Here is a 26,984-nt window from a genome sequence, read left to right as displayed (position 1 = left end):
GGATTTGTGCACACCTTTTCAACTTTCTATATTACTCATAAACTAGGCAGATATAGGGATTGGCAACTTTGAAACAGGCGTGAAGCTGTGAATAATAACAGTGTACGCTTGATTAAAAATTTATACAAAAATATTGCGAAGTTTCATGTATAGGGGAATTTTTAGTTTAGTAGGTCAAGAATAGGATCTATTACCGTTTTAAACATGAGTTAAGACCATAGCTTACATCAATGGAAGAAATAAATAGAAACACACCTCACAACCTGGTTAGAAACTTCCAGGTTAGTGTGTCCAGATGAAGAAAACTTCAGAAGTGAAAAAGTTGAAATTATTGACGTATGAATAAATAATATGCACCAGGAAAAGGTAAAGGAATCTATTTTATTTGTTTACATTATTAAATAATCTTGTTTAATCAATTATTTAAACCTTATCAATTTTTACATTCGTGAAATTTCGTACGCACGTGCAGCTTTAAGCTTCAATTCCGATCCAGACTGAAATTGATCAATTCGATCAATTGGTTAAATCGATCAATTCCGATCCTCTGTCATATTGCATATTGCGAAGATATTGAGCTGCCTAAACATGGACAAGGGAGATCCAGACTACTAAATTCTCAGCCAGGAGGTGATAGATAATGTTACGAAGAATAGTGAAAAGGACGACGGTGATGAGAAAGATAAATCGGGCATTAAATGGAGGGTTTACTGTATATAGTTTTTCATCTTTTATTAGAAAATACAAATATCTCATTCGTCATACTGCGACTAGTTGAATAGACGTGAAAAGAAGGGATTCCCAAAATAATGACTGCCACATGATACGCAGGCCCGTTTGCTAGAATAATTATAATATTGATTTTAAGTGATTTAGCTAAAATTGAAAATATTCTCTGTAAATAGCTAGAAAAAATCAATAAAGGAGAATGATTGGCGTGTTAATGAACAACCCAAATCAAAATTGCGAAGAAGAGTAAGGGCACAGATTTTTCGGACATATTGTTTAGAAAATTGAATAGCATTTTAAGGTACGTGATTAATTAATATACTGTGATCTACTATATTAATTCTTTATTTGAAGAAATGACGATCACGATGATTTTGTGATAAACTTTCCCTTGTAGTTCGCAGGTCGCAAATTAGAAAGCTAATCAAACCAAAGATGTATTGTGATTGACAAATCATGTTCGTTGACTTTTCTTTGTGCCCCTTCTCGCATTATATCATTAACTTGTCTTTACAGAACTGTCTTTAACCTACACGACACAACCGTAGATCATCAAACACAAGATTTAGTATTGTTTTAACAAATTTTGATTTAGGAAAACTAGAAATTGGCTCATCATTTTGCTGCGGAAAACATTTTGTTTTCCCCTGGATTTTCTCCCTTTGCGTAATAATATTAAATTCATACAAGTGAATCAATTGAACGTCAGAGTTATATTTTCTTTACTACAAATAAGTAAAAAGCTTTTTAATACCAAATTTCGTGGAATATGTTGTAATGATGAGACCCACTAGAAACATTGACTTCTATGAAATAAAATTTTCTTTTAAATATTTTACTAAGTTTATTTAAGATATTAGTAAATATACTCTGTCTGCTAAATTACGTATTAATTACATTGACAATTTTTATTTATTTTTTTAGATATGGATCATTAATTAACCACCTGGTTCAGTTTCCTTCAGCATTCTCAATGTCTCCAAGCATAATAAAACTGACACAGGGATTTTGGCTTCTTGATCATAAGGATTACGAGGTAAATTCATTAGTTTGTTGCCGTAGTTTCTATTCGTAAACCCATGAGCTTCAACTTTCTCATTGCACAACCCTTTAATGTAGCAATGTTAGGTCAATGTCTCCCTGGCATCCTGCGCAGTGCTAGCAAATAAACCTGCCATCCGAGGTGCTCCCAAATCAAGTAGTCGGAACAAATATTTTGCTTTCTTCTCCGTTCCTCCTTACTTAATAAAGTGCTTATAGTAATAAAGTGCTTTGTTTTGTAGTGTTGTGTGATAATGTTTTCACTATTTTCTGGTAGGATATTCACTTTAGTGCCTTCTTCGGGATATCTCTGTTTCAACTCTACCTTATTACGCGTTAATAGTACTCTTTTATCTTGATTAGTTCATTCATGTTTATATTGGGTGTCTTTAAAATTTTAACACTCACGGACCACAGGAAATTATCAGATCAAAATAAAGTGAAAATGATATATAATGATATACCTTCCAGGACCTTCTTCAAACCAAAACTTGAACGATGCGTGAACGTTGTAGCTAAATATTGAGTAGTGACATTGATTTACGAATCAAATAGTTCCAGATAGCAGTTAAAGCTGGTAGATGTGGTTACTAACCACATCTAATAGCCACTTTCTAACAGAAGAGTAAATAAATACATATATTTAAATTACTAAAGATGCGACTTTTCTTGGAGTGTGTGTACCATGTTAGTAGATTGAGTTAGTATCAGTGTCTACCGGATTTATCTGTCATCTGGCGAGAATCAATTGCTTGATGAATTATTAAAACAATTCTACTTATGGTTCGAAGCGAATCTACGACATCGTCTTATTGTGAGATTTCGCTTGACCCCAGCGCTTACACGAGACACTGGAGGGGTTGTTATTATAAGCGTAACATTTTTGTTTTATTTTAGCTGTAGAATGGTATTCTGCAATCCATGCACACCTTTTCTAGAACACTCGATATATTCATGATGATCTGCCAATTGAGGGTTTAGGGGTCCCTCACGGTAAACTTCGTCCTCGATAATTCTGCATTGTAGAGTCTAATTGGCCATTTTTTTATGCTTCTAGTACCAGTTGGAATAGTGTTGACGTATTTAAGTTACAAAATTGTACAATCGTATTAAATTAAGATAGCTGACAGACTACTATTAGATATTATTATTGTTGTTGTTATAAACTAAGCTTACATGTTTATTTCACAGGTTGCCATTAATGTCTTGCTGGATCCCTTGATCTCTTTGAATGATATTAAGCCGTGGCAACATCGATGTATCATTAGAGCTTTTCTCTACCAAGGAGAACATCAAAAGGCATTGCGTTACGTTCAAGTAAGGCAACCTCCGTTAAAGGACTTGGAGGACATAAGGTAGTGTATGAATGTAATAAGCATTCTTTTATAATTTAATTGCAGAAGTATTATGTGCATTTTTTAAGTGTATATTTAGTGAATTGTGTCCCACTTGTTCCGATAAAGGAGGTTAAGAGTTGAAGTGGGCAAGAAAGTTGTTTTATTCTTTAGGGACTCGATATACCGGTAGATCCATTCAGAAAGACAATATTGAGGCTTCTGATTCGTGTCACTGTGCCTATTGAAGGAATAATAAAAACTAAGAAAATTAAAAACAGTTTTGCTTGTTGAGTTTCTGCAGGGATGACCATGGATTCCAGAATTTTAGAAATTAAATTGGAAGGAAATATTTCTAGCAAAAAGACACAAATAAGACAGTGGAGGAAGTTAAATAAGTACTAAAGAGAAATAAGAATTCTTTACTATTTGTACGGGACTATCTACTAACAGACTCACCTTATTGTGATCGTAAATTCATGGAGTGGGTGAATGTAATTGCAATATTCCAGTGGGTTTATTTTCTCAAAAAGTGGTAGAAAGGAATTAACTTGAGAATTCTTCCTTTGGGAATTAAATTTTCACGTACTTCCTTTTTCTGTATGTCATATGAACGACACTAATACCTATATGGCCTATTATAGTGATTAGTGAAGCATCCAAGTCTGTCAGAATATTTTGATGGAGCCAATTACCATTAAAATTAAGGTGGTCTGCATCAGATAAGCTGTTAGGAACATGCTAGTCATATTATATCACACAAAAATCTTAAATCTGTAATATGTTGTGCTCTGCGAATATCACCAATATCTCGTAACATTATTAAAAACAAAAATACTAACATTCACAAGCATAATTGATAGACAAGTTGTGTAGGATCAGAGCTTAGATGCTGTGTGAATATAATCACCTTTTTTTGTTTGTTTGTTTCAGCTTTAATTTTTTTGTTGTATTTTAAATAGTTATAAACAAACACTCATGTCCATAGATTTACGTGATGTATTCTCATTTCTTTTCAATCAGCACCAATCTTTTCATTAGTTTTTTCATATCCATTTGCTTTGAATTGTTTAGTTTAACCAGCAAAGTGAGGTTAAAACATTAAAGATTTTAATTCATTTACTTCAAAAAGGGTAGGTCTTAGATTCATGTTTTAACTATGACATTTAACTATGTTGAAGAATGTACTAGACATGTGCTGGAATTGAGAAAAAGACTTCAATGAAGCTTTATTATTATTATTATTATTATTATTATTATTATTATTATTATTATTATTATTATTATTATTATTATTATTATTATTATTATTATTATTATTTACTTATACAAAGAGTTGAGAAAAACTCATGCTTCGTGTGGAGTGTTGTACTGTATGGGGCGGAAACATGGACATTAGGTAAGAGTGATGAAGAACGACTGGAAGCATTCGAAACATTGGTGTGGAGAAGAATGGAAAGAATTAGTTGGGTCGAGCGGGAAATGAATAAGAGGGTGTTAGAAATGGTGAGGAAGAAAAGAACACTTCTACATATTATTGAGAAGAGGAAGAGAAACTGGTTGGAACATTGCCTAGGAAGAAGTTGTATAATGAGGAACGTGCTAGAGGGTATGATGGCAGGAAAGAGAGGGAGAGGGCAAAGGAGGCTACATTAATGGACGATATTAAAAGAGAAAAATCATACGTGAAGACGAGGTTAGCGGAGGACGATGGAAGCTTTTTAGTTGCGGCAAGAGACCTGTCAATAAGGGCAGAATACCGGTGGTGGTGGTGGTGGTGGTGGTGGTGGTGGTGGTGGTGATTATTATTATTATTATTATTATTATTATTATTATTATTATTATTATTAAAATCAATCGCAATTCTTCGAGATATTCCATAGTTTTTCTCACCAACAGTGCAGATATATTGGTAACTCCGTAATATTCTTCATTATACAAGCTTTGCCTATTATGTATTATAATTGCATAATAAAATAATTGCTGACTAAAGTAAATAAATTTTTATTATAAAACTAATATCGTGTAACAGTCTCGTCAACTAAACACTTTGGCTTCATCAGACATTATGATCTACATGAGCATTAACATTAAATACTACGAGGCAGCTAATGCATCTCTGTAATTTGATTGGTAGCTGCTGGCCAATCCCTTTACAGCATTCACAATAAATCAATACAGATACAAAAACTGCTATATCCCCTTCCGCCCTGCTGAGACTTTGTACATACATACTGAGTAATGAACAAATAAGTTGAAGTGTGACATAAGTAATAATCTATTGCTATTTACCAGAGACACAGTTATGAAGAAGCTTAGTGTATAACAGGAAGCTTTTAGTAGGAAAGTGTACAAGAGATTGGAGGAAAAAGGAGGGCGATTAGGGTGGAAGAAGGAAGGCAGAAAAAAAAGTAGTAGTAGTAGATGATGTATGTCCCGTTGTCGGACGAAGAGAAGAGGCTATTGAGTTTGGGCTATAAATTTAGAATGAGGAAATAAAGGGTGGATGCAAAGGAAGTCATATTTTGTGGAGCAAGGTATGTCCCAGATACAAGACCAAAGAGTTCAACGGACAATATAAGAAAGGGGGCCAGAGTGATAGTGAAAAAGAACTTATAAAGGGAAGAGGGTACCTAACAGAGAGAGACTAGAATGTGTTGGAAGACATAAGAAAGGGAAAGATGTGTGTGTACAGCAACTAGACAAAGGTGATTTTATTATGGTAATAGAGAAACAATGATATAGGGAGAAATTGAGTGATGTCATTTATGAGGTGATAGAGAAAAAACGGACTATGAAGAAATTAAAAGAAAAGGTGGTGGTATCATAATGAAAAAGTTCTTAAAAAATAATTTTAGAAATGATCCAAAAAATGCATTTCTTTTTGGATCAGAGGCCACAAAATTTTTGAATGGCCCCTTAATCAAGTTTTCGTTTTATATATATATATATATATATATATATATATATATATACAGAATAAGGTCATCATACTGAATTAAGCGATAATTTGGGTTTGGTTAACTATACATAGTTCTCCAGATATAAGGTCTACAAGAAAATTTTTGATTGAAATATAAGGATCTTTTGATCCAAAATTGGAGCAGGGGCCACAAAATTTTTGAATGGTCCCTAAATCGAGTTTTCGTATTCTTACGGAATAAGCACATCATACTGAGTTAAGTGATTGATAGCTTGGGTTTTGCTACACTATATGTGGTTCTCCAGATATAAAGGCCGACAAGAAAATTTTTGATTGCATTGGATCTTTTGATCCAGAAATCTAAATGAAGAAGGTAGTATCCAGTCATGAAGGGCTTCCCGAGAACTTACAAGGAAAATTAAACTAATGTTGGATTGCAGAGACAATATTTGTGTATCGCTGGAAGAGATGATTAAGAACGTGATAGAGGTGATGAGAGCGCAACAAAAGAGTAGTACTGTGAGAAGCTAAGAAAAAGGTTGGGTGGAGCTACTTTTTTTTTTTTTTTTTTTTTCACTGAACGCTGGTAGTAAGTTAGAATTCGTCTTTTACTGATATTTTACGTATCTTCGATGTTTTAATACGGTTTCTTTATTACAGACTGAACCTGACGTTGCTTCTTGCGAATGGCCTTATACATGAAGCCTTTAATTATCAGCGCTTACATCGGAATGAGCAGAATGCGTCAGCTTTACTGCAACACTTTTTTGTCGGTAAGTATTAATATAATATTAATAATAAATATATAGCTTAAATCGGAAATCTTTAATGCGTTAATTTTTTTTTATCAATAGTTTACTTCTAGCCACAATAGTTTATTATAAAAAGTATGTGACTCAGTGTAGTAAAGATTGATTAAAATATGTTTTGTTTGTCCTGCCTTTATATAATCTCAGTTTTATCAGGAATTGACGACCAAATCCTTCGTGGTACAGATATACCTTGAAAATAAAATTGATTTAATAGCTACAACAATTATTTGTATTTGCATATATATACAGATGGTGATCAGAAAAATGGAAACACCTGAACGAAATTGCAACTTACCAGATTAATATGGTGTCGGGCCACCTTTCGCCTTCAGAACAGCCTTGATGCGATGTGGGATGGAGGCATAGAGGTCGTGAATGGTAGCAAGTGGAATTTTACACCATTCCTCGTGCAGGGCATCGGCCAGTTCTCTGAGAGAGGATGGAGGTGGAAATCGTCGCCGGAGTCGTGTTTCCAAGATGGACCACATATGTTCAATTATGTTGAGATCTGGGGATTGGGCGGGCCAGGGGAGGTGTTGAACTTCATCCCGATGTTCCTCAAACCACGCTGCAACAACGCCAGCTGTGTGAATGGGTGCATTATCATCCTGGAAGATAGCGTCATTGTCCGGGAACAACATCCGGACCATAGGATGCAAGTGGTCTCCTAAAATTGCGACATAATCGTTGGCAGTGATTCGTCCGCTAAGTGTGACCACAGGACCCAATGAAAACCATGATATGGCGGCCCACAGCATCACCGAGCCGCCGCCATGTTTCTAAGTTGGGCGGAGACACTGCAGATCATAAGCTTCTTTGGGCGTTCTCCACACACACAAACACGGCCCGTGGTTGGGAGTAGGGTGAAGGTTGACTCATCCGACCATATCACACGTTTCCAGTCCTCAACGGTTCAAGTTGCATGGTCGCGGCACCATTTGCGGCGTGCGAAAGCGTTATGTTCCCTGATGAGCGGTTTGGCCCGTGTAACACGACCCCGTAAGTTCATGTCATGTAATTCGCGGCGGACTGTGATTGTCGAAACAGGGTGGGGGAGGTGCTGATTGAGTTCCTCCGTCACTTGCTCCGCAGTGGCACGACGGTTCTGCGTGACAATGCGCTTTAATACCCGGCGTGAGTTGTCACTCATGATTTTCTTCCGCCCACTGTTCCGCTTCCCCGATGTGGTTTTCCCGTGTGTTGTGTAGGCCGTCATCACCTTCAACACTGTCCCACGCGACACACCTAACACAGTAGCCACTGCCGTCACACTCACTCTACATAACCGCGCACCAACAATTTGCCCTCTTTGAAAATCTGAGAGGTCTCCCATTTTACACTACCTCCGTCTGCTGCAGCCACTGGACACTGCTATTCCACTGCGCCTGACGTAGTATGGAGACCGATCTAACACACCACCACCAGCGGTCCGGCGCTGCAGGCGCCACGACACCACTGCCGACCCATACATCTGACGTGTTGCCAACTACAGGTGTTTCCTTTTTTCTGATCACCATATGTATATATAATACGTAAATATATAGATAATATACTTTTTTAATGCTTTAGGTTGTCATCAGATGAAGCAGATGAAAACGGCTGTTCAGTTGGCATTGACTCCTGTTGAGGAAGAAGCGCTTGTTGAATATTTGGAGTCATGTCAGGATACAAAAGCTCAAGATGTTCTTGTTATGTACTATTTACAACGCGCAAGGTAATAAAAATTTCGTATGATCTTATTTATATATTGTTAGAAAAATGCATAACAAGTCAGATCAATAGCTAGGAATAAGCGAATTATCAAGTTACTCTTTTCCATTTTTTATACAATTATAACTATTTCACTGCTGCAGTGAAGACAGGTTCTCATCTTTTATAGATTATATAGCTTTATGCTTTACAGCAGTAGTATTCAATTTCTTTTTTTTTCTTCGTATCCCTAACGATTCTTTTCAAGTAAAGCATATACTCCGAGATTTAAGCTATTCTTAATTCGAATTGCAGGTAATTATATAAAATAAATTACAGACTTTATTACATATTAATTAAATAATCCAGTTTCACTAAAAACAGAATCATGCTATAAATTTAATAGAAGTGTGTTACAGTTAGCACAAAATAAATATTATACTACAGGGCTGTTATAAAGTCCTTGCTATAAAACAAATGCTTATAACTTTTTTAAAAATAATGATTTGAAATATGTTTTAAATTTATAGTACGATAATCTGTAAATTTTTGGTTGGCAACACCATCCTAATGATGAGGTTGGTAACACTTGTGACAACAAATGTCATGAAAATGGCTACTTTACAAGAGAAAGCACAGTGTGTATGTTGGTATTCAGAACTGAAATCAAGTGTGTTGCTGCAGCGAAACTTGAGAGGAGTGTACTAAAAGTATGTTCTGATGTCAAAAGTATAAAGAGTTGGCACAGTAAGTTCCTGGCTACCGGGAGTGTTTGTGGTCGGCCGTCAGTGTTAGTATTATGCGGCCTGCATCTTTGCGGCCGCCAAGTCAGTGTTATAGCATATCAAATATCTTGATATCCTGGTGCTGCCCATCCTTTTCGCTTTCGACATAAATGGGCATCTTGAGACATCTACCTTATATCATATTGTCGCGTGGTGCGTTATGTTGCGGAGCATATCTCCTGTGTTTCTGGATGGTTGCAGCTCTAATTTGGCATTTTTTCTTCTTTTCTATTATGTCTTCTCTGGGCGAAGTTTGAGTCGGATCTAATCGTGCCTTGTTCTGTACATTGCTTGTTAAAGGATGAAAGTGTCATAGTACATTTTTTCGAACCTTTGAATTCTGGCGGTTCATGAACGTGTTATATGTTAGTCTTGCTACATAACACATCATTTAGTGAGTCCTCGTCTCAGTGAAGAGATTTGGAAACGAGAAGGGTGTATGTTAACAGATATAGTTGTGAAAGTAAATTTTCCCGAAATATACAGTTTATTACATACAGGGGGGCGATCGGGGCGATTCCCCCCAGAAGAGGAAACTTTCTTATTTTATATATAAATAAAACCCACCCCAGAGTTTGGAGCTCTTAAAAGTAGTTCTAAGTAGCAGTATTACAATCTCCCCCCCCCCCCCCCCCCAGAAGTCCGTCCTGGATTCGCCCCTAATTGCGTACCACTTCCATCCTCTAACCGCTTCAATTTATATCCAGGTAAAAGCATTCTAATTGCTTAGTTACGAACTTCCTGCGTTTTGTGTAAAACGTGTATTAATACAGCCACATACTACAAAATCACGCATTTGTAATATTAGTTTCTTAAAATGTGAATATGCAAAATCGTTTGTTTTTCGCCCTAGGCTTGTGGAGATTGAGCTCACACTGGGTATCGAATCTGGGACCAATCCCTTGCAGTACTTTCGCTAAATACTTTGTATTTTGCAGCTGTGTACAGTGTAAAAATATTATTATTATTATTATTATTATTATTATTATTATTATTATTATTATTATTATTATTATTATTATTATACTGTAAACTTTAACAAATATTTACTTTTCTCTGTTTATTTTAAAGGTTTGTTGAAGCTATGCATATCCATGAATCACTGAAGTCTTCCAAATTGTCGTTAGAGTCAGCGTTAAAATCCAGAGACAGGTTTTCTGTTCGATCGGCTATAATCAATGGCTATAATAAAACACTACCATCAGTTACTCAGCAATTGGCATCATACTGTGCTCAGGAGAGAGCTGTTGCGCAAAAATGGCGAGAAGGTATGTACAATCATTTTATGTGATACGAACATATAAAATCAACTCCTCCTCCTCATATGAAATACTCGCTTTGTTCTTCTTTATTGTTTTACGGATTTATTAATCAGTCTTCAGTCGTTGAATTTTCGTCGTCTGCATGACGGTAGTGTCAAGACATGTAAAACTGGAGGATAGTGGGGATAGGGTGAATGGGAATTAAATCTCTAAAATAATTGAGCCTACTAATATGTTATAATAGTGTTTCCACAGACCTTGAATGTCAGGCAATTTTGATTTTATCAGGGAAGTTATTGAAAAGTTCTTTAATGTCACGGAAACCAAGTGGTCGTTTTCGATAATGAAGGCAGCTTCGAAATATGTATTTGGTTATATGAGATATAGAGATCACGCAATACAACAATATAGGATAATAGCTTACAGATGCATTAAGTTATATTAAGGTGGTTGTGCCATGAGCTGTGGGTAGCTTCTTAATTCAGAAGTCAGTTGAGCATCTTGAGTCACTCGCATTTCTTTCTCGATCCATATTTGATTTGGGAGTTATTTTTTTTTACAACCGGCTGCCCACCTGACGTCAACCCCCAACCTGAAGGATCAGGATTTTCTGTCGGGGTTTTCTCTCCTAATTGAATAGTACTATTAATACTACTAAAATTTATCATACTACTGTTAAAATTGAAAAAAAAAAAAAAAAAAAACTACTACTAAAAGTTACAGAGTTGTTGAGTTGATTTTGGGTTTAACGTCCCGTTCAGCAGCAAGGCTATATGAGACGTGGACCTACTGATTAACGTGGAATCCGAACCACATGAGCTCCCGCCGGGAATCGAACCCGGGTCTCCCACGCCAAAGGCTAAAAGTTACAGACTTGTTACCAAATTTATAATGTTTACTCCATAGGATGGTAATCCAAATAGAGCAAACATTATATTAGATAGTCGTAAATAGGACGTTTGCTCGAGCGTTGACGATGAAACAAGTTATTATAAGAAATAACTCCTTTCAACGCCAACTACACATAAGCAAAAATTCTAAATACAACCTTTAAAAGCACCAAAAATTCAGTATCATATTTTTCGAAAGATGATAAACTCCACAAACAATAAGTAAAAAGTAATTTCTGTACCAAGCACTTAAACGTATTATCACGAGGCTTGAGGGGATGACACGCACAATCGTAGCAATACACACAAATAAGACTCAAAATTTTACTAGTAAATCATACTTACATAGCTTTGGACGAGGTAATGAATAATACAATAGAATTAGCTATCGATTATATATATGTGATAAGATAAATGTAGATACGATTAAATTTACATTTTAATAAAATTGTTGTGCAGCGTTATCTCGTAAGCTGTCTTCTGGATCCTGTTCGCGCGCCGAAGTGTTGCTTACCGCCAAATCTCCCTAGCTCTCGCTGTTCGCGTGAGTTTCTCGTGTTGGGTGACGTAAGAGCGGACGGAGCGATGATTGGCTGGAGAAGCGCTAGTCAAGGTCAAACCAGCTGCCTGCATCCTATGAGTGAGAGAACGCACACATAGAAACGTCGTCTGCTAGTAAGTGACAGTCCTTTTAAATAAAAAGAGAATTAAACTGCTTGAGCCGCACACAGCCAAAATGATGCACAAACGAGTTTATGACATTTACTGATGCAACTACTAAATTTTACCAGACTACAAGTTTAGAAATCATTTTTAAGATTGCTCAACTAATTCCAGCGACGTAGCTATGCTAGTTGTTGCCTTGGGCAAGAATTCGCCGTAGCGCCCTCCCTCTCTCCCCCTGACCAACCAAACCAAACCAAAACGCTCCCCGACTACACCTGATACTAGCATCAACAGTAATTATCCTATTCCATTTTTTCTTCAAGTGGTAAAGCTTGATTTCAAAATTGCAGTACATAATTTAATTTTTAGTACAGGATAAAACATCAAACTAATTAGTATTTGATTGCCAAATAATCTGAGATTAGCATGCTTGACATATTCTTATAGTTCTTATCATAATTACTGCAAGGCACAATGTTTTTGGAATCGAGATACCCATATGTGTAGAATGAATCAACAATCTGTTGCCTTAGAATAGAATATTTAATTATGACAGTGAAGCTGTTGCCTCGAGTTATTATAAACGGACATTTTGCAAATCTTAAATCGATGTAAGTTAAATGAAAACAAAAAGCTGGAACTAAAATTTAACTTTGCGGACTACAATGCCTTCAAAAGATAGCTTTGAAGCTAACTTATGCTCTATGGATATGATCCTAAGAGACGTTGTTGTTCTGTTACGTTTGAGATTTTTTTTATATTTTTTTATATTTTTATTTTTTCTTTTATTTATTTATTTATTTATTTATTTATTTATTTATTTATTTATTTTTGATCTTCAATTTGCTAAAACTCCTTCCCTTGTCTTATAGTGAAAATAAATATTTGCCCAGGTTTGCGCACCCCAATTCGCTCCCCGGGGCACAAGCCCCGTTTGCCCCTCCCCCTTCCGTAGTTACGTCACTGACTAATTCTGCTCGTTATAATTAAAATATAGGATTTCTGAGTGAAGTTTTACTCGCTAATGCACAAACAATATATCTTAATCAACTTCACAGCTTATATCTTAATCAACTTCACAGCTTCAAATACTTGTGAAAACTCGAACAACAATGATCGTTTCTATTAACAAAACTGACTCAATTTGGTTAGCTGATTTGAAAGATATTTCGTTCGATTTTCTTGCCATACCGGATAATCTTTCTTGAAGACACTACGTACTGAAGGTAGATAACGCATTTGGCCTCTAAATTTTCACCAAATTTGGTGATGATTGGTTTAAGACTAAACTATTTTTAATTTCCTGAAATAGTAGATTATATATTACATCACCGGTAATGATTATATTTTATTGTATTGCAGTTCTTTTCTATGTTGTATTTTTTCTTTATCAAAAATATAAAATGACTTGACATTGCAACCGTAGGGTTTTAAATTACACAATTAGTGTGTCAAGAACTGATAAAGATGGAAAAACTTTGGGTTAGTGGTTGTTAGTGAAATCATAACAAGAATCAGAATAGTAACATCCAGTAGCGAAAATTTATTGAGATTCTAATTAATTTTAGATTCATCCTACATCCAACTTGAACCAAAAGTAATCTGTTTCCAACCCCTCCTTCATTGACTTTGAAGAAGATTGCAGCACGTGGCAATTAACAATGTAGGTTGCTGTTTTCTATACTGGATACTTATTTTGTGAGAAAGATTGTTTTGTACGATTAGAAAATTAAACAAATCTCCATATTATCTTTGGTGAAAATTTTCAGTGTGTTTGTTTTCTGAAGGGCGCTTACCAATCGAAAAAGTCAGAAATAACGATAGTACGAGTATCCAACAAAAGGCCATCTGATTAGCCATTCTTTGCGTTTTGCTTGACATCACAAGGTTTTTATAATTTTATTTGATTGCTTCAGTAATGATGTTTTCTTTTAGTGGAGCGACCGTTGCCGATGTCTGTTGAAATTCATCACGGGAGTCCTTTGGTGAAATACAAATCGTCGTTGGTGAGTGCAGCATTGGAGAAGACAAAGGAAATCTGGGATCAATCAATGCTTACACCCTTCAGAACTGGAGAAAAACGAAAGCGGCGAACGCAGGTTGAAAATATTCCTTTCCTTTGCACTCCTGTTACTCCGAAATCAGCGACAGAACTGAGGTGAGTAGACCTTTTCACATAAAAGAAAAGTAATTGTATTGATAGCAGAAAGTTCTATCTAAACATTTAATGAAAACATTTTGCGTCAGTATCGTACCAGTGTAATGGGTGGTCTGTTAATCGACTTAGTTAAAGGCTACTTCCACTGTCTGTAAGTTTGAGTGTAGAAATTGCTCAACCCAATGATTCTGAGTAATGCTTTAAAAAAAATTAAAAAAAAAAAAAAAAAATTAAAAAAAAAAAATCGACACTTGAACAAGCATATGCTTGAATTGTGTCTTTGGTAGAAACGTTGCTTATATTCCGCTCATTTGCCAATGGTGTATTTGCAAGGATGTCTAGAATAAACTTAACAATATATGTAGATAAACTTAACAAAATTAAGAAAAGAGCAAGTTTTAGGTATATTCATGTTTTTACATAACCATTTCGTGCATAGTCTATATGAATTGTGTAATTTCGGTTTGACGGGAACAAGAATTTGTGCAGTTACCGCTCAGCAAAGCGAACAATGACCATGCGAAGTTGCTCACTATTTCTTAGATATCAATGGTATTCATTAAAAAATAATTATTGGGTGTTTCGTCGGATTTTTGCCTTTCATTTTATAAAGTTTCTAAATTCAAATATCCAAGAGTAGTTCCTACTTTGTTTCATTTAACATCCAGTGAGTTGGTACATGAATTCAGAATCTAGCATATCAATGAAAAACATGCTAACATGCTTTCAAAACTAGAAACAAAGTGATAGCTCAAAAACACGTGCAGATTTGTTTTGAAAAAAGGAATCTACGTCATATAGCTATTGCGGTCACTCAGCGTGGGTCGAATCGTAAATGTCCTTTTAGCAATAGTGGGTGCAAGGTTTCCTTGGCAACAGACCTGAACATTCCAATGTTGCCGCTAGTAAAAACATGTTTTTTGAAGGAAAGAGGCTATTTTAGTCTTTCGTTTCTTTGTGCGTAGGATTTTTTTTTTTTTTTTTTTTTTTTTAAATATTCGTTAAGACTTGCAGGACAGTTCCAGCTAATGACTCACCGGGATGCGTACGCAATGGCAACAGCGTACTACGTGCCTCTCCAAACATCAATTTGTTTCTAGTTTTGAAAGCACTATAAGCATTGACCACTTGGGAAAACCCATCAAGTGTGAATTCGACATACCATTAACAGCTGTTATTCGTTATTTTTAGTAGTAGTAATTTAAAAAAAAAAGTATTCCCGGTGAAAGTTCATATGTGGTTTAGATCCCACGTTAAACCGTAGGGATCACGTACCATGTAGCGTCGGTGTCAAAAAGGTTCGTCATACTCAAGTCAAACCAATAATAATAATCTATATATATAAAATTGAAAATCACTATGTTTGTGACTCTAAATCTCTTGAAACGCCCGATAGATCTCTACCAAATTTGTAACATGGATGAGGTTTGAGGCTGGGGTTTTAAGCTATTCACTTTGATGGTAGAGCTCAGAGGCGGGGGAGGGAGGTATAGAAAAATAAACTTAATAACTCGTGAACCACTCGACCGATATTGATCAAATCTTCAACATAGATGAGGTTCAGGCCTGGGATCGTTTTCATGATTTAAGTTTGACGGAGCAACGTAAGGGAGAAGAAGGAGAGGGAGATATATAAAAATCAATTTATATAAGAATGAATGTGACCTTTTGAACTATCCGACCGATTTCAATCAAATTTTCAAGATACATGAGGTTCGGATCTGGAAACATTTTTGTAATTTCACTTTAACGGTAGATCCTAGGGGAGGGGACGTATAAATAAAAACTAATAAAACATAACTTTTGAACCACCCAACCAATCTCGATTAAATTTTCTACATATATGAAGGTCGTTTTTTTTTTTTTTTTATCGTTTTACTTTGACGAGCCAACCTAGGTAGGAAGAGGGGGGAGATACGTGTTAAAAAAAAATTAAAATGACTGCCTTTGTGACTTTATCACTCTTGAACCACCCGACCGATCTCAATAAAATCAACATACATGAGTTTAGGGAGAGGGATTACTTTAGGCTATTCACTTTGACGAAGAAACGTAGGGGAGGGGGAGGAGGAGAGAAATTTTAAAATGATCAAAAATAACCGATATTAGTGTTGAATCCATAGTTTTCGGGATAATTCAAATGAACAGTGACATTTCCTATCCGGTTTAAATCCAAAATCATCCCTGCTACTTGGGGGAGAGGGAGAAAGAGAGATATAAAAATAATCGAAAGTGGCCACTATCAGTGTCGAATTTATACTTTTCTGGATCCCTTAGATGAACAGTGTTATTTTCGATACCGTTTAAATTCAAATTCCACCCCGCAACTTGGGGAGGGGAGGAAGAGATATTTAAAAATCATCGAAAATGACCGATATTAGTGCTGAATCCACATTGTTTGGGGTCGCTGAGATGAACGGTGGCACTTCCGATGCCATGGTCCGCCACATATATATATTAGTGTCGAATCCATGATTTTCGCGGTCGCCAAGATGATTAATGATCTTTACGATGCTGTTTAAATCGATGCCATTTAAAACGAAAACAGCATATTACACACATAAGATACGGAGTTGTGCATTTAAATTTTCATTTCAACCCAGCGAACCGGGTAATATATGCTAGTTCTTTATTAATATGAAAAAATACAGACAGCAATCCTATTACAATTTCGTCGGTACATAAAATACACATAATAAATAAAAATAAATACAATAACAAACTGAAACAATGCAAAAATATGTGTTTAAGAAGACAGTAAAGATATGATAAATCATTTAATAACATGCAAATATACTCGATATATACATAAACGTAATATAAGAAATAGTGTTTCTTAATTTAGTGAAAATCATTGTTAAAGATATCTATTGCACGAGAATATGTATTGACCGTTTTAAATCCTTTCTAAATAAATTCTTTTGCCATTTTAGGTTCATATTTAAAAATTTGAAAATTTCTTGTGTTACTTTTGGATTTTCTAGATGACTTCTTACATTTACAAAATATAACAATAAGCATGTTTTTAGATTTGTAAAATCCCTAGAAATTCATTTGATTAAACCCAGGTTTCTACGTGCTTTAAAAGAAATACTTTCAATGTGCTTATTAAATAATAGCTTATTAAAGGCAACACTTAAATCTTTGATGAAGGTTACATTATTCATGACTACATCACCAATCTTATAATTGAAATAAACAGGATGGGTTTCATTGGTAAACATAATGTAAAACATTTTATTAAAATTTAATAATAAATAATTATTATACGACCATTCAACAATTGGGGTTATGTTTTCTTGGATGATAAAGCAATACTGAACCTCAACAATAGTGTTATAAATTTTGAGATCATCAGCGTACATTGGTTATATGTAACTACAAAGTTTCTATTAAATAAATCGTACATTGGTTATATCTAACTACAAAGTTTCTATTAAATAAATAAAACTTAAACCATTCAATAAAAACTGAAAAAAAGATGATATTTTAATTTATTAACCAACAAAAATACATTTTATCGAATGCCTTGAAAAATCGAAGTAAATAACATCAATTTGTCGATTATTCCTAACTACAGGCAGAACATCAGCCATAAAATGAAATAAATTAGTGGCCGTATATTTACTCTTAATAAGCCTTGTTGCTGTATGTAAATATCCATGTAGACATGATTATACAAATATCTATATATAAGTTCGTCAAAAATTTTAATATATTCAAAATAGATACTGGTTTATAGTCTGTATTATCTTCGCCGTCATATTTAGAAATAGGAGTAATAGGCACCATTTTCCACGTCTCAGGATATGTTGATGTGAGAATACGCCAATTCAAGAATGAAATCAATATTGATGAAATAATAATAATAATAATAATAATAATATAATACAACTTGACAGTTTAAGCTGATCTACAAATTGAGGCTGCTTCAATAACGAGAGAGTCTTGCTTTCATCAGTGTTAGAGAAGAGACTCTCGAAATTTTCTCATCATGGGAAATATTATGGCACAATAGAGAGTAGTTGGAACCCTGCTTGACCTAGTGGCTAGCACGCTTGCCTTTGGTACGCGTGGTCCCGTGTTCGATTCCCGATGGGGGTACAGTTGAACGAAAAAGATATTCGGATTCCACTATAATCAGTAGGTCCACGTCTCCCTTAGCTGTCCAGGCATAATCATGGGACCTTAAAGTCAAACCAAAGCCAATACAGAATAGTTACTGTGGTACGTTGGACTTTTGTAATTTTCGTTGTTTTGATTAATAGGTAGCATGGTATTGGGTAACTTTTTCAAGATACTGGGAAGAAATAAATGTAAAAGAACCATTTTCTTTCTTTTTTCCTTCCTTATAAGGTAGGATGTTAATATTATTTTCAATTTCAGGAACGTCTCTCCAGTTGTTTTCCCCGTTGTTACTGATACAGCTGCAGCTAATGCTTACAATTCAGAAGACGAGATGGTAGGTTCACCGTTGAAAAAGATTCGTTATCTTGAATTTTCACCACGAAGACTAACAGAGAGCGCTAAAAGGTTAGTATTAGTTGAAGAAATTACGGTTTCATTCATCACGTATACCTATTTTTTCGTTTTGGCCTACAGGAGCTGAAAAGGAAAATTATGTCATTAATGCTTCTATTCAAAATGGAAAAAGCAAATTCAGATCGAAAATATTTTGTCCCGCTGCTCTCCAGTTACTCCGAAATCACTGAGTTATTTCTAAAATGTTCGAGTTTTATTAATTTATTCAACATTTGCTATTAACGAAGAGAATATAAAGATAGTAGCCTTACGCACAGGACAAAAAGCTTACATTCTTAATAACTGTCGCTAGTATCTATGAAGTGCTCTTAAGTAACTGTAAATACACTAGAACAATTTAATTACAACGAAGAGTGTAGACACTGGATTGGAGATGACTCGAACCCGATTTACCTCTCCTCTTGCCGGGTAGTTTATTTTTATTTGTTCCCTTTCTGATATTTCTTTACTAAATTTTTCGGATTAAGCAGTTTTTTAATAGCCATATTTCATATTTTGGGAGTATTCTGTTATTTCTGAAGATACGCTTCCGTATATGTATACACACAAATATTTTTCCTTTTTTAACCTAACCCGTTGGAAATAGTAATAATAATAGCGAAGAGGATGAATCTTGTTTGATCCGAAAAAAGTGCTAAAGTAGCTCATTGTGGAACATGATGGACAGACAATCATGAAGAGTAAAATACAGTAAAATCTTCTTCAACAGACCCTTTATTAAACGGAAATATTTCACGATCCCCTGAATTTATTGGCGAAAATCGTGTTAAATTCCCTTCATTAAACGGAAACTATTATGTGGACAACGGAAATCAAAATAAGCCTCTTAACGGACAATTTCAAGTTTCAAAGTGCAGCATTTAGAAAGTTTTTAGGCGAAAGTTATGTGCAAACCGAAGCAGATACGACGGATATACATGCTTTAATAGAGAATTATACGGAAAATCTCAAGAGAAACAAGGCATTGAGTTGGAAGAAGAGTGTAGGTTTAAAATTTATCAAGATTCTGTCAAACGTTTAAAGGAAGTGCAACATTTGCCTTACATGGAAATGACACTGATATGCTTAGTGTGGTTTTCAGGCAAACACCGATGCATACAGAAAACCCTCCTTGACTATTGGAAAAAAGAAAACGTGTGTACAGTATTTTTCTCTTCATTGTAAGTTTTGCGTGTATTAATTCGTAGTAGAAATAAATACTGTAAATTAATTAAGGTACGTACAGCATCTTATTTTATTTCAGTGTGTCCATTATATGCATTAGCGGAAATTTTTGCTAGTCTCGTTCGATTCCGTTAAAGACAGGTTTTACTGTAATAAGATATCCAAATAAGAAATTGGAAAAGCAGTTAATTTTAAAATTTGCTGTTATGTACTAGTTTATTTATTTTATTTATTTTTTCAGGAGACTTACACGATATTCTTGTGTGGATGCTTTGTCTCTGCTGCAAACACCGCACGTAAGAAGAAAGTCATTTTCGTCAAGAACAAAGCAAACAGATAATGTGGATATAATGACACCACAATCCATTCTGAAGGTACGACATAGTAAAAACTACGTTTTTGTTACTAAAAGTATTTTGAAACCTTTGGCGTCATGCCTAGAAGAGAACAAATCATTCAGAACAGAAAAAGGAAAAGAAGGTTCATGGAATTTAGATTCAACATTTAAAGAAAGAAAAAATACCAGCCATTAGTCTTTATTTAATCTATTGTTGACCAAGTAAACTAATACAGTCGAGAAAAAAATCTGAACCGGGACTCGATCTTTTATCTTCCACATGTATGCGTAAATTTTACTAATTAAAATATTAGGGACGCAACCAGCCTTCTGTTTTTTGTGGTGTGTGTGGGGGGAGGGGGTCAGTCACATCTCGACTAATTAATCATAGATTGACAATTTAGAGAAGTGAATTGGTTGCCGATGTTTCAACATGAAGTGTAGGCCTGGCTATATATATATAAATATTTTAATTACTGTATTTGTACTAAATATCAATAAGTGTTGAACAATGTATAGTCTGCACAGAACATTGTTTCATGCTTAGTAATATTTAATACAAATATATTATAATAATAAAAATATTTGTAAGATAACTTTCCTTATCTATTCTAGAAGAAGTTAACTGTAAAAGTAGCCACTTGTCGCAAATTCGTACTTGGCAGTTGCCCCCTAATCTTTTTAACTTCTATATCAATTCATACTTGATTAATCTACCGCTTTAGGTTCGAAGACTTGTCCAGCAGTCCACTAGTCCTGAACCAGCGCAGAAAAGTCCCTCAAGAGCGCCAGTGCGTGAACGCGTTTCTGTTACACCTGAACGTGAAACACCACCAGGTAAGCAAATAGACAAATATTGATATAAATGTTTCTGTTCGAATCCAAATTACGAATGGCTTGCAAGCAAACCTTTGTAACTTTGGAACTCGTAATTTGTTTCCGAAATATTCTTTGATATTTAGTCTGTGCTGTCGTTTCTGTAGTTGAAGGTGGCTTTCGTTATGTTTTACAATTTCTCGTAATTTTAAGGTCTTAATTTTGATGGGTTATTTCAAGTAAGTTTACACAAGCCTGAAGGGCTAAAAGAAGTAAGGGTATTAGAGTTTCAAATGATATCAATATTCCACGAAGTTCAATTGAAATTGGTTACTGTCAAACGCAAGGCAAAAATAAATAAATAAATAAAAAAAATATAAATTATAGAACTTAAAATACTGACGAAACTTACAGAATATGGATTCTACATTTGTACACTATTACATATTTTGAACACATTTCAAGAGCTATTAGAATAGGTAGCTCATACTTCCACTACCTTTTTTCGTTTACACAACCTTCAGCGCGAGAACGTTCAACGTATGACAGCATCGCTTAGAAGTCGCATACAGCTGATATGCAGTTTTGTGCTGTCTTACTATACAGATACGATGAACATGATTTTCTCTTAAAATAATGTTAATATTATTACAGGGGCCTACTTCAATGTTGGGGAAACTCGAACTCCTTTTTCAATCCATATCAATCAGTGATACTTATGCAGTGCTGAAATTCTGAACTGTCCCAAAGTATATTGCATTGGACTACATCTTCCGCGTAAGTATCTTCAAAACCCCAGGCTCTCCCACGTTCCTCAGAAAGACATGGACAACACTTAAACATGACAATTCTATCCGCGAACAGCTGCCCAGCTTCTGTGACTGCGCCACCTCACTACATTCGCCTACATCTGTTTTTATTTTTACATTATGTGCTTTTATTTTTCTACAAAAAAATTTGATTTTGTCTTATTGTATATTTATATCATTACTGTTTTTATTACTTATTCTTTTATTAATATTTTTCAGCTATTGCTTTTTATTTACATTATTATACTCACATTTTTCTTCATTAATTATTCCTTCCTCGTTCTGTACCCTTACCGACCAGCCTCTTACATTTAGTTTCGTCTTCCTTCGCTAAACGGTTAAAGTTCTTCCATTAAACTCTGCTTTCAACCTGACAACACTAATACATGAGTCTGCATTTCAATATGACATCCACTTAAACTGTTCTTATTCACTTTTCTTTTGTTCCTAATTTTTCTTTTCTTCTATCTGATGAAACTTTAACGAAAAAGCGATATGTAATATTATTTTTCGTGCTTTCTGGCAATTAAGTATTAAAAAAAGAATATGATTGATATAATACAAGACAGAAGACTACTAACTTACTGAACGCTCTAACACATGTTTCTAAACGTATCGAAATTGAAATCAAGAAGTGGCTGCGGTGTCTCAGTGATAGAGCGTTCATCTCTGGTGGACAAATACCGTGTGCGTGTTTTCTCTGGGTTCTGCTGTTTCCTTACACTTTCTTCATTCCACCATTTCATTCATTTCTCATCACAGTCTCCTTAAGTCTATCTGGTATAATCGTGGGGCGTAAAACTTAAGACTTCATTTCATTTCGTTTTTTCAAAAGCAACAAATCGGCTGAGTAGAAATACAGAAGTTGGTCTTCGAGTTGTAAGACTCCGAGCTCAATTATCTTTTTAAATTTATGCAAGAACGATTGATGTTTATATCTTTTTACGTGACTGATTATTTACTTTTTTTTTTTTTTTTTTGTACGAAAATTTATACTTGTTTGTATATTGTAATAAATTTTCAATATTATTTTTATTTTAGTAGATGAAACGGTAGAAGTTCCATCGAGACAAATTAGATTTAGCTTACCAGCAGCAACAGAATCTCCAGATAAAGATGATACTTCACGAAGCCCAGTTTCCGATGATGCTAGCGACAGATCTTCTTCGTAAGTCTTAATTTTAATGATGATTATGTGCACAGTAATTGGTAGTAGTATATTATGGTAATGAAAAGTTTTCGGTGTAGGTCTTTATTTCACTTACGTGTGAGAGAAAATTTATTGTTGAGTTCTGTTCTGATGGAAATGGAATCAAAAATTTTGGAACTTGATTTGAGACTTTTTATAACACTCTTATACGAGTCGCGTTCGGAAAGTTACTTCCGATTGGTCACTGTGCGTGAAGTAGTGAGGGTAGCGCTACCGTCTTTGCACAGACATGCGCGGTAGACCAGTCTGCATCCAGCAGTGGTAGAGTGAATTTTGTCTGATCACTTTGTAGCGTCTCAAAATGTGTGCTGCAATAGAAAACCCCCACCTAGTGCGAGGTGCGAGCTGTTATACTTTTTCTTACGGCAAAATAATATTCGGCTAAACAAATAGCAGCTATTAGTGGTCACTGATAAACTCGTTCAGAAAATTGATGGAAAAGTTAATGAAAATCGACGTTTCACAATCTCGGAAGGAATGGCTTGTAACTCAGCGCTTTGGTGATGAGGAGCTGAAAGATGCGGTCACAGGCTGGCTTAAGGCACAGGTTGGAGATTTTTATGCTGACTGAATTTCTAAGCTAGTGCAGAGTTACGATAAGTGCTTGAATGTTGATGGAAACTATGTTGAGCAAAAAAATATTCATCAGATGTATATAATAAATTCTTCTTATTTACTTGGTGTTTCTTTTTTTAACCAATCGGAAGTTACTTTCCGAGCGGCCCTCGTACATTTTGTCTGCCTGCAAGCGTATTCTGTATTTTAATCTAAAAGTTAAAGATTCAGTTAATGATTTGGAATTTGATCTACATCAAGGATTTTTAACTTCGTTACCTCGTCTCTTTTTGTTGTGAAATATTGTGCCGTATTTTTATATCTTATGTTCTACTATTATATTACAATCTGGTACTTCGTAAGAAAAATCCAGATGTGGCCAGTCTGCTTTCTACACGTGCACATTAAGATGAAAGGTAGGAATGAATTTTTGAAGAAAGTAGGTCAAAGCTTATAAATATTTAAGGATTGGTTTGCCTAATAGGACTGAGTACAACTGGAAAATATCATCATGGTGGCATATAGCTAAATTTGAACTTAGATTTAATGAACTTTTCTCTTCAATGGATTGAAGGAAGAATGCGCTTCAGTGATGAATTATCTTATATTCAAGTTACGTTCTTTCATATTTCCAGAAAAATATTTCCTAGATCTAGTGAGCAACAGAATAAACGAAATCAAAGTATACTGTTTCTACAGAATTATTAATAGCTCAAATTTTGTATGACATTCAATTCCTTTGGCAGCCAGCAGGTCAGAATCTTCGGTCTTGACCATTTCCAAATTTGGAATATTAGATAGTGTTATTGTATATTTTAATTATAAGTTCATCACAAAAAAGTGTGTTGAGCAGTAATATATGTATCAATATTTTCAGTGTTTCTCCAAAGAGGCCATTATCAGCAACACCTCGAAAGCCTTTGCCACGAGCAGCTAAACGGGAGCCTTTGTTCAGAGATGCTCGAGCACTTGATGAAATTAATGAAATTCGCAGCAGAAATAGCAATAGCACCGAGAAAGAATTGAACTCTAGACGTTCTGCTAACATGTGAGTCTTCCTCTGTGTTTTTTTATTATTATATGGTATTTTATTGATAACATTTTCAATATATTTTGTAATATTTTTATTTCTGAACGATAGAAATGGTTTTGGGTTACTACTGATAGCTGACAATGGACCAGAAGTTTGTTTACCCAAAACTTAAAGGAATGTTAAAGCTAACTATGTAAATGCAAGTTCCAGTTTCAATTGGGAAATCAAAAGTGCAAAATGAGGTTTGTAATTTATATTTTATTCCTCAGGTCCAGTTACCAGTCACTTGCTAACTACTATTTGTGGAGACAATCAAAACTGTGAATATTTTTTTTAAATATGCATTAACGTGATAAATATTTAGGTTACTTTATCTGCTAGTGATTATCCATTCCGGAAACGAGAGATTGTGACTAGTTTCCGTTAATCCAGCATTTTTTTAAAAGCTATTCCAATATTTTACCATGCCTCTGTTACTAATAGCAAGTAAAATATAATGATAGTACCACCAACTTTTCTCTCAGCTCGAATTTTTACCACTTACTTACTTTCTTCATATCCAAAAGTGAAATTATTATTGTATGTATGTAAATACAAGTAAACTAGGAACTAAACTGAACAGGAAAATAATATTTATAATCATGTATATTTGGGAGGAAAGCTACTTTTCAAAACAAACTGAATAACAGATTCTGTTTTGGAAAAAGGTAGCCATTTTGCATAAATGTACATGATTGTAAATATTATTTTGTGTTTTTCTTTTCTGTTTAAAGTCCTTCATGGTTATATGGTTAGCGTATGCGCCTTTGACATGCGAGATCTGAGTTGATTTCTGGTCGAGCTCATATGGTTCGGATCCCCAGTAAACTGTAGATAAACGTCGATATAACCTCGGTGCTGAAAGTGATTCTAAACTCTGATCCAGTCAGCCAGCCTTTTCTGTTTATTTCCTCATATTTATCCGTACATTTATGTTAAGTAAGCCATTCGCTCCCAAAGATGCCAAATGGCAGTTCGTAAAAGTTCGAGCTGTAAAGATTTTTTTGAAAGACCTCGTATATTTTGAGAATCATCCGTATTGTTTCTAATTTTTATTGATTCTTTCCCTTATATCATTTAAATGAGGTAACTTAAAACGAGATTCGTTGATAAGAATACATATATATATACAGTAAAATAATTGGGTGATAACGCTTGAAGTTTTACAGCCGCTAACAAAAGTGCATACCTCTTTTCTACATGTTTTTTTGACATTAACTTTGGAAAGAGCAAACGAATTTAAGTGCATATTTTTGCAGCACAGAGAAAATGTAAGACCGGGAGACTTGACTTCCTATGGACTAACCCATAATCTAAGCTATCATTGTGTTTGATTAACCTCTAACTTGTATCTTCTAGCAATATTAATTTCACAGATGGATTTACCGAGGAAAAATGGTGAATTAAATACGTTAAATACACATATGGTTTAAGTGACTGTATTTATATCTTTGACAATTGCAATCTATATACTTACCTACTTATACCTAAAGGTTAAAACAAAGTAAAAGAAAAAAAAAAAACTTCAAAAACTTACAACAGACCCGTCTGTTTACCAGCCATTTTCTGCAGTAAAGCGTCGTTCTTTCCGCTTCTCAGACGAGTCACCGTCCATGGGTTTAGAACCCAGGCGTAAAAAGTAATCTCGAAACCCTCTTCATACAAATTTTTATTCATTTCGTCTGCACATGTGCTCTCATTGGCTGAAGCATTATCGTAACGTATAAGCAAAGTCTATGAAAGTGTATTATGATTCAAATGTTAACAAAGAGTCTATTGTAACGGCGGGAAAAATGAAGAAATGAAAACTAAATGCACTTTTTAAAGTCCATTGCACAAAATAAAATGAATGTTCTAAAAATTGGTTCATAATAAGGATCACTATAAGCAGCCTTTACGTTTATTACCTGTTTGCTTAATTCCCACTAAAAACTCTTTTCTGCGTATGTTTTGAAAATGTTGACAATCTAGTTCATACAGATTCAACGATTAATGGTACAGGATATGGAAGACCAAAGTAAGGACGGGGATATTTGTAAAACTTTCCGGCCTAACACTGAAATATCGGGCCATTGGTAATAAGCTGTTCGTGGCTTATAATATCATTTATGGAAGATATCATGTATATGTGTAATCTCATACTACATAACAGTGTTTCAGCCCACACGGCTGTTACTGCCAAGGGTATAG

At 34.8% G+C, this 26,984-nt stretch overlaps 1 protein-coding gene across 4 annotated transcripts in view; it reads left to right on the top strand.

Moving 5' to 3' along the window:
* Positions 1–26,984, top strand: part of Elys (AT hook containing transcription factor 1 homolog) — a 124,533-nt gene that overhangs the window by 57,866 nt on the left and 39,683 nt on the right. For 3 of the 4 annotated variants that reach the window (XM_081737064.1, XM_081737066.1, XM_081737067.1), the window contains exons 15-25: positions 1,654–1,765; positions 2,962–3,125; positions 6,688–6,800; positions 8,409–8,553; positions 10,385–10,581; positions 14,067–14,289; positions 18,676–18,822; positions 20,237–20,369; positions 21,058–21,169; positions 22,999–23,125; positions 24,600–24,770. In XM_081737064.1, coding sequence (XP_081593190.1) covers positions 1,654–1,765; positions 2,962–3,125; positions 6,688–6,800; positions 8,409–8,553; positions 10,385–10,581; positions 14,067–14,289; positions 18,676–18,822; positions 20,237–20,369; positions 21,058–21,169; positions 22,999–23,125; positions 24,600–24,770 — 1,644 coding nt within the window. The remainder of the gene's footprint in view (positions 1–1,653; positions 1,766–2,961; positions 3,126–6,687; positions 6,801–8,408; positions 8,554–10,384; positions 10,582–14,066; positions 14,290–18,675; positions 18,823–20,236; positions 20,370–21,057; positions 21,170–22,998; positions 23,126–24,599; positions 24,771–26,984) is intronic. The other variant, XM_081737065.1, reaches the window with a different exon arrangement.

The sequence above is a fragment of the Thermobia domestica genome, chromosome 13 (genome assembly GCF_964235325.1).
Source record: "Thermobia domestica chromosome 13, izTheDome1.hap1.1, whole genome shotgun sequence".
Taxonomy (NCBI): domain Eukaryota; kingdom Metazoa; phylum Arthropoda; class Insecta; order Zygentoma; family Lepismatidae; genus Thermobia; species Thermobia domestica.
This window is presented reverse-complemented; position numbering and strand designations above follow the sequence as displayed.